This window comes from Hypomesus transpacificus, chromosome 22, assembly GCF_021917145.1.
Source record: "Hypomesus transpacificus isolate Combined female chromosome 22, fHypTra1, whole genome shotgun sequence".
NCBI classification, from domain to species: Eukaryota; Metazoa; Chordata; class Actinopteri; order Osmeriformes; family Osmeridae; genus Hypomesus; species Hypomesus transpacificus.
The window spans coordinates 3,395,543-3,410,352 of record NC_061081.1 but is presented as its reverse complement, the minus strand read 5'-3'; the positions used below and the strand labels follow the sequence as shown (position 1 = coordinate 3,410,352).

Below are 14,810 nucleotides of genomic sequence, written 5' to 3'. Positions count from 1 at the left end.
TCTCTCTTCCCTCCTACTTACATCACAGGGGTGTGGCTTGACCAGGCTTTTCATTTTGGCCCTGAAACTTCCACCAATCAGACAAAATCATGTAACCCCCAAGCAGATAGACACACAAGTCACTACACTTGGTGTGTTGTGGTGGCTCCCGGCCACAGAACCGAATACACACAACTGACTTCATGACCAAAAGATAAAATACAACAAAAAAGCACTACTAAGGGAAAAATATGTAATTTTATCAAATAATAAAAAAAATGTTTTAAAGCCCTCTATTTTCTGCAAAGCCACCATAGTTGCACTTATCATATTTGTTTACATTGCTGGGTATGGAGAACTAAGGTCTGTGTTTTTTTGTTGCTCGTGTCTCTTTCTGAGTGCTAGCCCCAGGCTCCAAGTCAGGACAGCAATTCTAACACCTAAAATGTCCCATTTCTGCTCAGAGAAAATGAGGAAGATTTTTGAGCCCTGCTGGACCAGCTTGATACACTTTGGATGATGTGTGTTTGTGTGAGTCTGTGTGTGTGAGTATGTGTGTGTGTGTGAGTGGCTGTGTGTGGGTGTGCGTGTGTGTGAGTGAGTGTGTGTGTGTGAGTGGGTGTGTGTGGGTGTGTGTGTGTGTGTGTGAGTGTGCTTGTGTGTGAGTGTGTGTGAGTGTGTCTGTGTGTGGGTGTGTGTGAGTGTGTGTGTGTGTGTGAGTGGGTGTGTGTGAGTGAGTGGGTGTGTGTCTGTGTGTGTCTGTGTGTGTGCAGAGAAAACTAAAGGAAACGAATGAGCAAGGAGTCATCATCACAGAGCGAGTTCTCTGAGGACAACAGGCGATGAATGGGATGATGCATAGAGAAAGCAAGAGAAAGAAAGAGGGAGGTGGAAAAGAAAGCGGGAGAGAGAGAGAAAAGGAAGAAAGAAGGGGAAACGGCAAATAGAACATAATCTATCCATACAAACATAGACCGACCACAGAGTTTTCCATGAATAAAGTCAATCTCAAGGCTCCCTCCCTCTCTCCGTCTGAAACAAAATAACAAAGGCCCATATCTAGCAGACAGTCCAGCTGTGCGCCATGTTAACCTGCTACACGGTCCCCGGCACTGCTGTGTCTGAATACGAATGTCACAATTTTCCTTAACTCTTGAACAGGGGGGGGGGGCAACTACTTTTCCCTAAAGGCCACATGAGAAATTGGGACCGTTATGGCAGGCCAAACCAATAGGCTGAACTTAATTCTGCACAATATTAATTTAATTAATTTATAAAAGAACAGTAAATTATATGGTTTTGAGTTGCTACTGGTAATTCCTCTTACAATAAGGCTATGAAAATATGTCAAAAGTGTCTTCTTTTAACATACCTTTAGACCTTCACAAAAATAAACATGTTAAGACCAGCAATTGATTTACTTTATACAAAAGCAATAAGTGCGTTTGATGTTTTCCAGTTCAGTTTAGTTTTTCTTACTCAGTGAGAAAAATCCAGTCTGTCTTGGGCTTGAACAAGTGCATTGAAGTCTGATTGAATGTCTGAGGTAGATATGCGAAGGACAGCTGACAGGTGATCATCAGGGTCACCATCAGCAGCCCGCGCCCACTCTGCATCAGTCAAGTTCTTGCGTTTGTCCACGTGTTTAGTCCCGTAGTGACGATTCAAATTGTAATCCTTCAACACAGCGACGTGTTCTCCACAAACGAAGCACCCAGCTTTGCCTTTGACTTCAGCAAACGGATACATAGAAGTCCATGTCTTGTTAAAAACTCCACGTTCTGTATCAACCTTTCGTTTTTTACCGTGAGCGGACATTTTCGAGGGATAACCAACAGCTAACTCCGTGTTTCCTGTCAGTGAGGCTGTGTAAGCGCACATACGTAAATCGCCTGATCACTGTAGTCTTTCAGGACAACAGATTTCCTACCGCTCAACACCTTTATTTATTTTTCATTTTTGATTTATGTCACGCGGGCCGGACTGGGACAGCCCAGGCCGTAAAATGCCCAGGTCTGCTCTAGAACCTTCAGGGGTTCTCCTCACTCGACTAGGTTCCTTCCTACACACGGGAGGTTCCCACACACACTCCCCTCCAGCACATAAAGCACATAAAAAACTGTAACAAAGCATGCTATTCCCATTGCAACTCTACTGTATTCAATTCCAACACTTTAGTACAGTCTCCCCCCCCCCCCCCCCCCCCCACACACACCACCACCTCCCATTTCCTCAAGCAGCACTGAAAAGCCCCTGTGCTTTTCTAATAACGGCCCCTTCGGTCGAAACCCCGCAGGCCGTCCCCTTTCTTCCTCCATCCCTCCATCACCCATCCCCCTTGGTGGGGTACCATTAGTGATGAGCCGGTTCTGGCTTCACTGCCTGTCAGGAGGGTCGGGGAGGCGTCCCAGTCCCTCCCAGGGACTTTGGAGAGGCCCTGTACCTGTCAACACTATGACTTGGACACACAGACACACATGCGCAAGAAAACACTGCATCCCCACAAGGTCTGATTCTGATTGGTCGTTACCTGGGAATGATGCCAGGCTGGGAAATCTGCAGGGGGCTTGAACATAGAGGGAAGCAAACAAACATATACACACACACACACACAGCACCACATACTCCAGCACCATAAGAAACCATACACATAGAGAGGCTATCATATATATATCCGAGATGGAGACGGAGATAAACAGCCTTGTTTCCTTGGTCCTCCATTGAAACGTAAATGGGGAGAGAATGATGGCCCTGTTGGGGGGGTGAGACAAGGTGACAAAAATAATCCCTTTTGTCGCTGTCTCCCCCCCCCATCCCAACCCAGCGACTCCTCCATCTAATACCAACCGCCCAGCTGCCTGCCTGCACCTGATTGAGCTGATGGAGGAAAGTTAGAGTGAGGTACAGCCTCACCCCAGGGACGCCATGTCATTAAATGTCCGCCATTTCCTCCTGACATGCTCTGCCATCCATCCATCCCTCTCCACCCCCACCCCCCACACCGAGCCCGGCACAGACCTGGCAACACGGGCAGGGAGCATTACTTTGGGCCAAAGCTGCACATTTTCACACACGACACTCATGTTTGCCTTGTTGCATGCCAGCTTCAAGGCCTTCAACTGGCTCATCCGTGGGAGAATAACGTCCTGAGTGTGTGCCGGATGATCCAGAGCAAGTTTTCGATCCCGTCACACACTCGTCTCCTTGAGAATTCTGGCTGCGGTGCACGGCAAGAGTTGCTGTGGACTGCATACAGACTGAAGAAATGTGTGTGGGTGTGTGACCGATGGAGAGAATGAAAAAAAGAAGTGCAGACATAGATGGATACATAGAACGAGAGAAAGAGAGAGAGAGAGACAGAGAGAGAGAGAGAGAGAGAGAGAGAGAGAGAGAGAGAGAGAGAGAAGAGGAGGAAAGAGAGAGCGATAAAGAGGGGATGAACAGGGCCTGCCAGGATGAACTGCTTGTCAGAGCGGAGCCAGATTGTGTCTGTTCTGTTCCTGCCATCACAGAAGAACAGCCAGACTGACAATCTTTGTTTGTTCTCCAAGACTGTCAAGATATCTCTCCCCCCCTCACTGTCTCTGTCCCTCACTCCACATACCTCTCTCTTTCCCCCTTTACTCTCGCTCTCTCTCTCCCTCATCCCCTTGATACCCGTGTCCTTCTCTCAATTCTCACTTCGCATCTCGCTAATCCTCCTCCAACTTCTTTTGGCTCTCCCTCCATCTCCTTCGCTCCATCCCTTGCTTCGTCCGTCCTCGGTCAGTGCTTCGATGTGTCCGCGTCATCTTCCACCCCAAGGTGTGTGACAGACAGGGTGATGTGGCTTGTGTTAAACCTTTTTGGATAGAGGAGTCACTGCTGGACTGTGGATTCTGCCTCATCTAGAACACATAAAGATTTACTTGATAATGCAGCACAACACACAAGATACACACAAGTCTGACAGCGTGCCAAATCCCTGTGCACCATCTTGTTTTCATTATGATGATGAAATCCCAGTATTCCGTTTATTAAAGGAACAGAAAGGCATAACAGAAGAAAACAAACAAACACTTATTGTTATTGATCAAATAACCATGCATGATTAAACCTATACAGTCGTACAAACATACTGTGTGTGCACGCACACACACTTGCGCTCAGACACACACACAAACTCGCACACCATGTTATTGAACAAACTCAGAGAGGTTCCCACTTATAAAATGTGAATGTTTATTAAATGTGGACAAGAACATTAAAACACATTATCAAGAATCCGCAAAACGATCTATATTACTTCACCAGGGAGGGGTGGAAAAGGGGGGTGGGATGGGGGGGGTGGAGTAAGGGATAGAGGAGGGGGGGCTCTGAAAGAGAGGTTTCATGTATGGGGAAGGGATGAGAGGGAGGTAGAAGGGAGACTGGCAGTTTTGGGGAGGGGGTGGGGGGGGGAGTGTCGGAGGTTTGTGGTGGATCGGCGAGGGAGTGGGAGGAGGTAGAGCAGGCACAGGTTGTGGGGGGGGGGGAGCAGAGCAGATGTTGATGGTGGGGAACATACACACAGAGCGGAGCATGTAGGTGTAAGGTTTGATGTGCACACAATGCTCAGGTGAAGATGGAGAGGGGGTGGGGGCAGGGGGCGGGGGAGTGGTTCGGGAGAAGGACAAACGCCACTCAGGACGGGGAAAGGGAGCGGGACCCACTCTTGTGAGTCGTAAATCACAAGAACAAATCTTTAGCTTATTTAAATCTCTCTGTTATCAACACAAATCGCAGGGAGCCAAGTTGCACAGAAGCATCACATATACTTTGAGGAATTCCAAAGACACAAACTGTATGCACACACGGCCTCTTCCGTTCTTCAACATTTCTCCCCCAGACTCATGCATGCACTGTATGTACGAACTCACACACACACACACCTTTCTCTCACATCTCTGACTCACACATCAATATTGATTAGCTTTTCATATTTTTCCATTTTCAATTTGCAACCACATTTACATCTTGCCGTGCACCGATTGGTCTACAGCACAGACACATACCGACCGCATTCTTACCGCTCTTTTCTGTGTGTCCTGTTTCCACGGTAACGTGAATTAGTGTTATTAGAGGAGGGTGTCTGTGATGCTGCTGGAAAATGAGCTGAATGTGCGGGTCAGAGCCAGAGGCTGGCTGGCTGATTGAATGCTGCATTTGTCAGACTCAGTTTGTCCCCTCGGAACATCCCACAGAGCCGCAATGTGACCACCGGATCCACTGTCTCCTATGAGTCAATATGCTTGGCAAAGCTACTGTATTTAACAGAGCCAACATGTCCGCAAGACCCCTTGTCTTTAGCAGGACCAACATGTCCTCTTTTACAAACCCAAAATGGCAGCCAAAGCAAGAAGGTTTGAAAGAGCCAAAATGTCCGCTGCAGCCATTAACCAGAGCCTAAATGTCCCAGATCCAAGTCCAGTAGAGGACCCACAATTTCCCTCAGATCCAACATGTCTCCCTGTTGTGCCATTAGCATCTTGTGTCCATATGAAGTTGTGCTTCTCGATTGGACAATCCCTTTTGTGCTTACTAAGCCCCACCCATTTTCAACCAGCCCCTCCCCTAAAACCAGAGCAGGCCACGCCTCCTGCCAGTGAAGTGATGGAGAGAACCCTGATGGACGTTCTGGAGTTTACGAGTTCTTCATTCACGTCCTCTTATCTGTAAAGTCTGTGTGCTCAAATGATCTGTTATCTTTTGGCATAGTATGAAAATGATTTTACATGCTGTAAAAGTCATACACAATGTACAATAAATCTACATACAATATATCTTAAAGCTTTTAGTACACCTAAAGGAAAACAAACAATCATGAAAACGAACGACAAATGAAAAACAAAATGATACATCAACTAAAAAAATATTGAATATTCCATCCTCACAAGTGTTTTTTTAGTTTTTTTTTTCGTAATACTATACAGACAAATATATTTTTGTGGTTGTCCTTTCACAACATATTTTTGTTCTTTTTGACAAGAAAATCATGTTTAGGCAAACTGCGTTTCTTTTTAACTGCTATTGTGAGGACATTCCCCACATGCCCATCGCAGCCTCAACCCACCAACCAGGGGCGGAGTCAAAGAAGTGGAAAAAATAAAAATAAAAATATGAGCCATAGTGTGAGAGGGGTGTAGAGGAAAAAAGGTGGGGAGAGTGAGGTATTGAAGTTTGGATAAAGGGGGATTGAGGGTCAGTGCTGTCGTGTGTGTTTGTGCCTGTGTGTGTTTATGTGTGTGGGGGGGCGTTTTGTTTTTTTAGATCTCTGAGACCAAGTGTCTCTGGGCTCAGATCTTCACTGTGCCTCCGTCACTGAGGGCAGAGAGTGGCAAACACACACACACACACACTTAATCACACAGCCATCTGTGTGTGCTGTGTGTGTTGGCTGGTGATCAGCTGGCAGGGTGACCAGACAAAGTGCCCAATATGCTTCCTAATGGCCTCAGACAGATAGATAATGGTCTCCTCTCATTCACCTCCTCACCGACTTCTCTCTTTGTCTGTAACTCTCTCTCTCTTTGTCAGTCTTTCCATCATACTGTACAATTCTATATGGCATGCATTCAATTACAAGTACGGTAGCATGGGGCGTTCAGGAGCATGGGGAATTGTCTCTCTACTCCAAATATTGTTTTCTAGTATTTTTTACTAGAAATAGATTACTTTATTTCTAACTTTTCTCTGATTATTTTCTGTCCTTCCTTCCTCCCCAACCTCTCCTCTCGTCTCATCTCCCCAAAAGTTAAGATCTTTTTTATTTATTTTGCTCAGCCAGTGGAAAAATTACACAGAAAATACCAGTACCAGTTCTAACTTCTTCTAACTTATGTTGCTTGGTAAGCACTCTTTTACGTGGTACGATTATCCTACAGACAATGTGCAATTCTGACAGATTTGAGGCTCTAGCATTGCAGTTTTGGATTTACTACTTACTTTCGATCTTGTGACATTTGACACTCCTGGCTATGATGACATTTGATTTGCTTTTTCCCACCAGCAGTGGACAGCAAATACTTTACGTAATATGAATGGTGACACTTACTTTGTTAAACAGACATAATTTACTGCCTTGCTTGCTCGGTCATATCATTTTAGCCATAGAGGCAGTCAAGCCTACAAACTAATGTTAGCTAGCTAGCTAGACAGTCTGCAGATTCAACACTCCTACCTTTTAAATATACAGTATAGTTCAATTTTAAAGATATCATTATGGTGATGGATTTAGAATGACATCTGGATAAAACATCTGACTTGTTTGATGTCCCCTAGTCTACTAGTCTGCTAATGTAACCTTTGCACCACACAAGTTGTTCACATGAGAGACTAGAACTGGCCTCTCTCCCTACCTGCCATCTCTCCTCTCCTACCCTGGGTTTCCCTGTCCACTTCACCTCTTCTCTCCTATCCTAGCTCAGAAAAGAGCAAAATGGAGGACAGGCTTTCCTGACCACGCACACACATACACGCACACAAACACTACTGTATCATTATTATAGTAATGGTTGTGGGTCTGAAGGATCCTTAAGTGCTCAAAGTGGATACATTATTTTGACGTTTGGGGTCACACAGTACTTACTGACAAGAAATAATGACTACCTGAAGTGGATAGTGTGTTAGTGTGTGAATTGACAGTAAGGCTATGAAGGTCACTGAGAAGGAACCAATCAAAACCGAGAAACATAGCAGCAAAGCAAACTTTGTTTGGACACTGGATTGGGGTGTGTGGGGTTGTATGTGGGAATGGTTGGGAAGGGGGGCAGATCAACAAAGAAAATAGCAGGGAATCATCAACCAATAAAAGAGATCCATTTGAGTCAGAGAAACACAACAAAGACAGGAAGTACACAGTCTAGCTGTCACAGTTGGGGCTTTCCGACGCTTCATTTTTATGACATAACAATTCCTTTTCATCCTCCCAGTGTTTTCCCTTTCTCTCTCTATTTATCCCCTCCACTCCATCCCTTCTCCATCTCTCCGTCACTCCCTCGTTGTCTTATTTGCTGTCGTCGCGGGTGGGCCGTATCTTCATCTCGGAGAACTTGAGGGAGTACTGCCAGCCGGTCCAGGAAGACCACTCGATGCCGTCGGCGTAGGACGTGTGCTGACCACGCAGGTACTGCCCGTTCAGGTTGGAGGTGTGGCAGTTCCGGTACCACCAGGCGCCGTGGTAGAACGAGGCGCAATTGTTCTCTGAGTGGTCGTTGTCTTGGTCCTTGGTGGTGAACTTCATGCCATTGTGCTTCAGCAAGGCATCTCCTGGAGGTGGTGGAGGGGAGAGGAGAGCAGAAGAGAATGTAGGGGTGAAAGGAGAAGAAGGGGCAGGGTGAGGAGGGGAGAGTGGGAGAGTGGGAGAGGGGTGAGTAAGGGATGTGAGAATAGGGTAGCGGAAGGGATGGGATTGGACAGGAATAGAGAATGGAAAGGAGAGGAGGGAAGGTGGAGAGATAAAAAGGAAAGGGAGGGTGGGGCAGGAGAGGGGTAAAGACAAAAGAGGTGAAGGTGAGGGGAAACAGACAAACGGAGAGAAAGGAGAGAGCTGTCAGTTAAAAGTGATCCTCAGTACAGCTATCTCCTCTAAGCTCCAATCCAGCGCTTGTCTCTCCAACACAGCCCTGTCACATCTCTTGCATTAATTTTCTAAATCAACAAGGAGGATACTTTTTATTTATTTCATCTTTGATTGAAAGCACATAGTTGGAGGGGAAGGGAGGAGGGGCGTGTGCGTGCATGACTGCTCATTAACGACAGCAGGCGGGCGACTTTGTTGTCGAATTATCAAAGGCCCCCGCACTGACCACGGATACTATGCTCTGACAAGCGCATCTCTGACGTTCGCATGCCAAGCCCATATCCGCCTGTCTGTCTGAGGTCCATTCTTCAGTTGAAATATTAAAAGTGGATGACAGCGGCAAACACAACGCGAAATAGGGGAAAACGGATACAAATGTATCCGGATGAATGTGGACGTAGCCTTCGACCATAGAGACTTCCAGCACCCTAATTGCACTGATCGTGTGGCCCAATACAAAATCATACCTCCCACCCAACCCTTCCCTCTCCCAGTCCCGTTTGCCCCCCAGTACCCCCCAATCTCCTTCAAGCTCCTCTGCAACCCACAATCAGTCCCTTTCCCCGGGTGTAGAGTTGACAAGCTGATGATGGCCTCTGGTTGGGGTGGGGTGGGGGGATAGGAGCACTTAGAGACTCCTTTTTTTCCTGCTTGCTCAGTGTCACCTTGGGGGTGGAAAGGAGGCGAAGGGAGAGGGGGGGCGAGCCCATTAGGAGGCCGCTGCCTCTGGTCAAAATGAGCACCTGTCTGCGTGTCTCAGATCACAGACAAACAGCCATCCAGTCAGGCAGGCTAAGTCACTTTGCTCGTCTGCGGGGATGGGGGGGGGAATGATCAGGCTATTCTGATATCCGACAAGCGCGTCATGCCAAGGTCAGAGCTGTTGTTGTGGCCATTGTTGAGAGGCAGGCTTGACACCTTACCTTATCTCTCTCCCTATTTTCCTCTCTTTCTTTCATTCTGCCTCTCTTTCTCCTGTCTTTCCTCCTCCTTTTTCTCTCCAATGATGTATTCCTTCCATGTTGGCAAAGCAATACTATTTGATTTGCCAGAACAATAACTCTATAATAATAAATAATAATAATAATAATAAATAGGCATTGAAAATTATAATAACAATAAAAACCTGTAAATCATGTAGCATATGTTGTCAGATAGCAATAATAAATAGGACAACATTTTGTCAAAAATTATTATTCCAATCATTCAAGTTCATTAAAAAGTCAATTTGATCTCGATTTGTGACGATCTGTCCCTCAGAAATATTCAAAAGTACATTAGCCCTAACTCTCATTATCTGCCATTTACACCAACCAACCATTTCCTTGCCTCTCTGACTCCCTCTTCATCTGCGTTCTCAACCCCACAGGTTCCTTAAATTGCTTCTTTGTTGCAACAGTGAATCGGTGTTGAGGCTGTGGGTCAAGGGGAGTAATTAATTGGGAATAATTCATAGTGATGGGAGACTGGCTGCTTAGCGACATGAGAGAACACACACCCAGAGTCAAACATAAACACTCCCTGGCACCGTCTAGGCTGCTTAATGTAGCCTAACTACTTAATGTAGCTTCACCTGCTAATGTAGCCTAACTACATCACGTAGCTTAACCTGCTAATGTAGCCTAACTACATCATGTAGCTTAACCTGCTAATGTAGCCTAACTACTTAATGTAGCTTCACCTGCTAATGTAGCCTAACTACATCACGTAGCTTAACCTGCTAATGTAGTCTAACTACATCATGTAGCTTAACCTGCTAATGTAGCCTAACTACATCATGTAGCTTAACCTGCTAATGTAGCCTAACTACTTAATGTAGTTCACCTGCTAATGTAGCCTAACTACATCACGTAGCTTAACCTGCTAATGTAGCCTAACAACATCATGTCGCTTAACCAGAACACAGACAGACAACAAGTAGTGAAAAGACACACAAACACACACCAATATACACACACATGCTTAAACACACACACACACGTGGGCATACCGGCGTTGCCTGAGTAGTCGCCTACGGTGAGCGGGTATCCATCGTCATCAGGGTCAACGGAGAACAGGCCCACACCAAAGGTTCCATAGTGGGCGAAGGCCGTGCCGTTCTCAAAGTCCTCCAAGTCAATGCGCATCTCATAGTTCCCCTGGATGGACAGAGCGTGGATTTGCTTCAAGCCTGTGGAGGGAGACGGAGGATGGAAAGGGAGGAGGGAGAAAGGGAATAATTATAATGCCGCTCGGAGTCGACTTCACAAACAAGATAAAGAAAGGCAATCATATATGTAAGAGCCACTGTGTATGTTTGCATGTGAGAGCGACAGAGAGAGACAGATGAGTTGACCTCTGTGAGAGCGTCCCAGAGGGAGAAACCTCCCCCTGTTGCTTCGAGAGACACCAGCAGTCTGTTTCAAAAACCTCTCATCCTGCGCTCCCAGGAAAACAACAACAACCCACCCCCCCCCCACCCCCCTCCACACACACCACCAGCCCGACAAGTGCGATGTCCTGTGGGCAACACGCGATGATCGGAGCCCATCTCCCCACACATCCCAGTAAACCCACAATCACTTAGAGCCACCTCCAACCTAACCCAGGAGGCAGTCAGGTGGCTGAGCGGGTAGAGCATCGGGCTAGTAATCTGAAGTTCAATTCCCGGCCGGTGCATATGACGTTGTGTCCTTGGGCAAGGCACTTCACCCTACTTGCCTCGGGAAGAATGTCCCTGTACTTACTCTAAGTTGCTCTGGATAAGAGCGTCTGCTAAATGACTAAATGTAAATGTAACCCCTCCACCGCAACAAAAACCATGACTGCAGTAAGATAGGGGGGGGGATGAGGATGAAAGATTTGGATTCAGAGGGCCAAAACAAGAAACACACAGTCCCGTCCCTGTAGAACCTGGTCTCTTTTTAAAGACCATATCTGTTCACATGATGGGAATCAAGATGCGAGCATGTCAGATCTTTAGGGGTGTGCGCGTCTTTGGAGTCGGACTTTGGAGTCCGTGAGTAGGAATTCAATACTGCACACACCTCTAATACTTAGAGAGACAGATACAGAGAAAGGCAGAAAGACAGACAGAGCACAAACTGCAGTGTGTGCTAGTTAAGTACGACAGTGCTTCATTATGCTGCGCTAATGAGCTACATGCTTCCCACTCCACTGCTGGGAGAAAGCCATCCTCATTCAATCTGGTCTTTAAGGTTCAATGAAATTCTGTAATTCTATAAAACGTTGCATGTCCTTCTTTTCAATGATGAATCTCATCTTATTTCCTGGAAGTGATTGAGATGAATAGGCTTTGATCTAGCCCTGAATAAAGGTTGGACAATCCAGAGAGACTGTGCACATACATCTGAAACACAGGTCTACATGAAATGCTTCATTACAGTTTTTAACTCTAGGACCTACTTTTAATTACTCATGTCACAGCAGTTATTGTCCCGACCAAAATGCACTCAACCAAAACACTCCATATGGTCTCATGTCAACTAATTCTTCCACAACACAAGCAAAGGTTGTCAACCAACAAGGACACCGTCACTCATAAAACTACACAGCTAGGTATGTGTAATTGTTCAGATAGTGTTTCATTTTGATTCGAAATTTCAATACAGTATTACTTTAGAAATTAAGCAAATTGCTATGACATGTTATGTTAGATTAAGAACTTGCATTGAGCAGTTTTTCAAATAGTATGTAAAGATATGCAAATAGCTTGTGGGCACATGCAGTTTCGGTGGTGTTTGTGGGGGGCAGATGGCTAAGCGGTTAGGGAATCAGGCTATTAAACAGAAGGTCGACGGTTTGATTCCCAGCTGTGTCAAATGACGTTGAGTCCTTGGGCAAGGCACTTCACCCTACTTGTCTCGTGGGGAAAGTCCCTATACTTACTGTAAGTTGCTCTGGATAAAAGCATCTGCTAAATGACTAAATATAATGTAAATACCGCACAATATGTTTACTTTGGCAATATTTGAAATCCCTCAAGCCAATAAGGCACTTGACTTGAAATGAATTAAGAGAGAAGAAAGAGAAGTAACAAGAAAAAGAGGGAGAGATCGAGGGGAGTGACAGAGAGACAGAAACAGAGTGAGAGAGAGAGAGACCGCTGGAGGAAAATGTTGCCATCCGCCCCTCCGTTCTCTGTACTTTCTCCCGCTGTTCGACCGGTAATGTTTCCGGGGGATGAGAGAACGACAGCTGGTAAGGTGGAGGAGACACGCACAACTCGGCGCTGGGCACATGGTTTCATCCCGCAATGCAGCTAGTCAAACACTAGGGAGCGCTGCCTCCAGCGTTGCATCCAGCTCCTGACACACTGTCTTCCTCAGGGGGCATGGATAGCCTGAGAGAAGAGAGGGTGGGTGAAACTTCCGTAGGGTTTCCCCCATTCCCACATAGCTCGAGGGGACTCAAACGCTCTAAAATGGAGGAAAGCCAGCCACCCACAGCGACTCAGCAAGGTTAGGATTGGAAGAGCTGAGTGCTGTTGAGTACATGGCCAACCTGCAGAATCGTTTTGGGAGCCTGTGGTTGGAGCGTGTGGAACACACACACACGAGCGTTAGGCAAAACTCCAACTCCTCACGCATCCTGCTGTCAGAATTCCACATTTATTGGGTGTGTGTAGTATTACCTCAAGCTATCTGTCTCTCACTTTCTGACTCACTTTGATGTATCTGTCTCCCTTTGTAACTCACTCCATTCCTCCAGGTCTATGTATTTTGGGTTTATTGTGCTGTCACCCATCACGAGAGGTATCCCTCCCTATGTTCAAGGAACAACAGAAGCTTCTAAAGCCATTTCACTCAACCCGACGCGCACACAGACACAGGAATGATGCACACGCACACACGAAAAATAAACACAGAATCACGCATGCACAGGAACAGACACACAGAAACACCCACAAGCCACGCCCACAGCTGTGAGACTTTAGCGGTCGACGTCAGCTGTGCCCCCGAGGGAAAACGGACTGAGTGGATGTGAGCAAACTTCAAAAGGAAGACAAGGAATGTTTTCTCTTTAGCAAAGATAAAGAAGAAATGTGGCGACACAACACAACTCTATTTTCAAACCCTGACGCTTCCAGTCTGAATTTACATCGTTTTAATTTAGCCTAATTAAACCCCATGAGAATTTGTACCAGACAGTGATTTGAAATAATTAAAATGGGAGATGGTCTCAAACAACAAAGAGCTCCACTCCAGTTAAAACATAAACGCTCAGGTGAGGAAGGACGTTAATTAAATGCTTTTGTTGGGTTATTTAAACGTCTCTCATCACCGAACAAGAGTTGTTGTTTTTTCAGGGTTGGCACTAGAATTACCACACTGATTGCTCCACGAGGAGATCAACTCCCCTCCTCCTCGCCTTGATTGGCTATTCAGACACCCAGCCGGAATTTTGGGAGGACTGGCATGGTCAAGGTGAAGAGTCAGACTAGAGAGACAAACTGATCAAACAAAGGCCTCTTTAATTTCTCGTCTCTGGCATTGATTCCAGATTTCTCACGACTCGGAGGTGGGGGTGGGGGGGGGTGGGGGGTGGAGGAACGCAGGCGTCTGCTTTCCTGACTGGCATGACTAATCACATCGAGAAGAATATGGCTGATGAACGAGCATGTGATGAAGCTACTGTAGTGAGATAGAAGAAGAAAGTCTGATTTGATGCAATGGTAATTCACTCCATATCATGCCCTCATTTCTTTCAGGAACTCATAACATGAATACATTGCATGATAAGCCATGCCGCATGTTCGAATAGAAAAAATACATGTAACCGTCAAATCAACTAACCAGCACCAAGTTTGTGTTTATTTTGTCACGTGCATTTACGGGCCCACAATTCAATGCCTTCTTCCAAAGTTGTCTTCCATAACGTTGAATCACAGAGCTGTTTTTACCATCACCGCATTAACGTTTACCATCTATGTTAGCCCACCAGCATGACAAGTTGCCTCTGAAAAGAGACACACTCCCAGCTGGCAACCGAAGCAAGGGGCGTACGAGTGGACTGTCCGTCGCGTCTGTTGATAACTCGGAGTGGGGGCTCCGCAACAACACTCGCAGGTTCCATTCAGAACCTTTTTACAGGGATTTCAAAGACGACATGGGACTCCAAGTCCCTCAGTGTTTCGGAACACACGTTGCACCATTTCTGACAACAATAACCCATCTTCTGAGGACAGTGGGCTCAGCGGTGGCTCCTTGTGTTCCGCTGCAGAGAGGCTGTG

General features: G+C 46.2%; 1 protein-coding gene across 1 annotated transcript in view; it reads right to left on the bottom strand.

The window, feature by feature from the left end:
• Positions 1-5,971: 5,971 nt before the first annotated feature.
• Positions 5,972-14,810, bottom strand: part of fibcd1b (fibrinogen C domain containing 1b) — a 40,799-nt gene continuing 31,960 nt past the window's right edge. Inside the window, exons 3-4 of the mRNA XM_047045230.1 lie at positions 10,569-10,748; positions 5,972-8,265 (exon numbers count right to left, since the gene is read on the bottom strand). Coding sequence (XP_046901186.1) covers positions 8,003-8,265; positions 10,569-10,748 — 443 coding nt within the window. The 3' untranslated portion in view covers positions 5,972-8,002. The remainder of the gene's footprint in view (positions 8,266-10,568; positions 10,749-14,810) is intronic.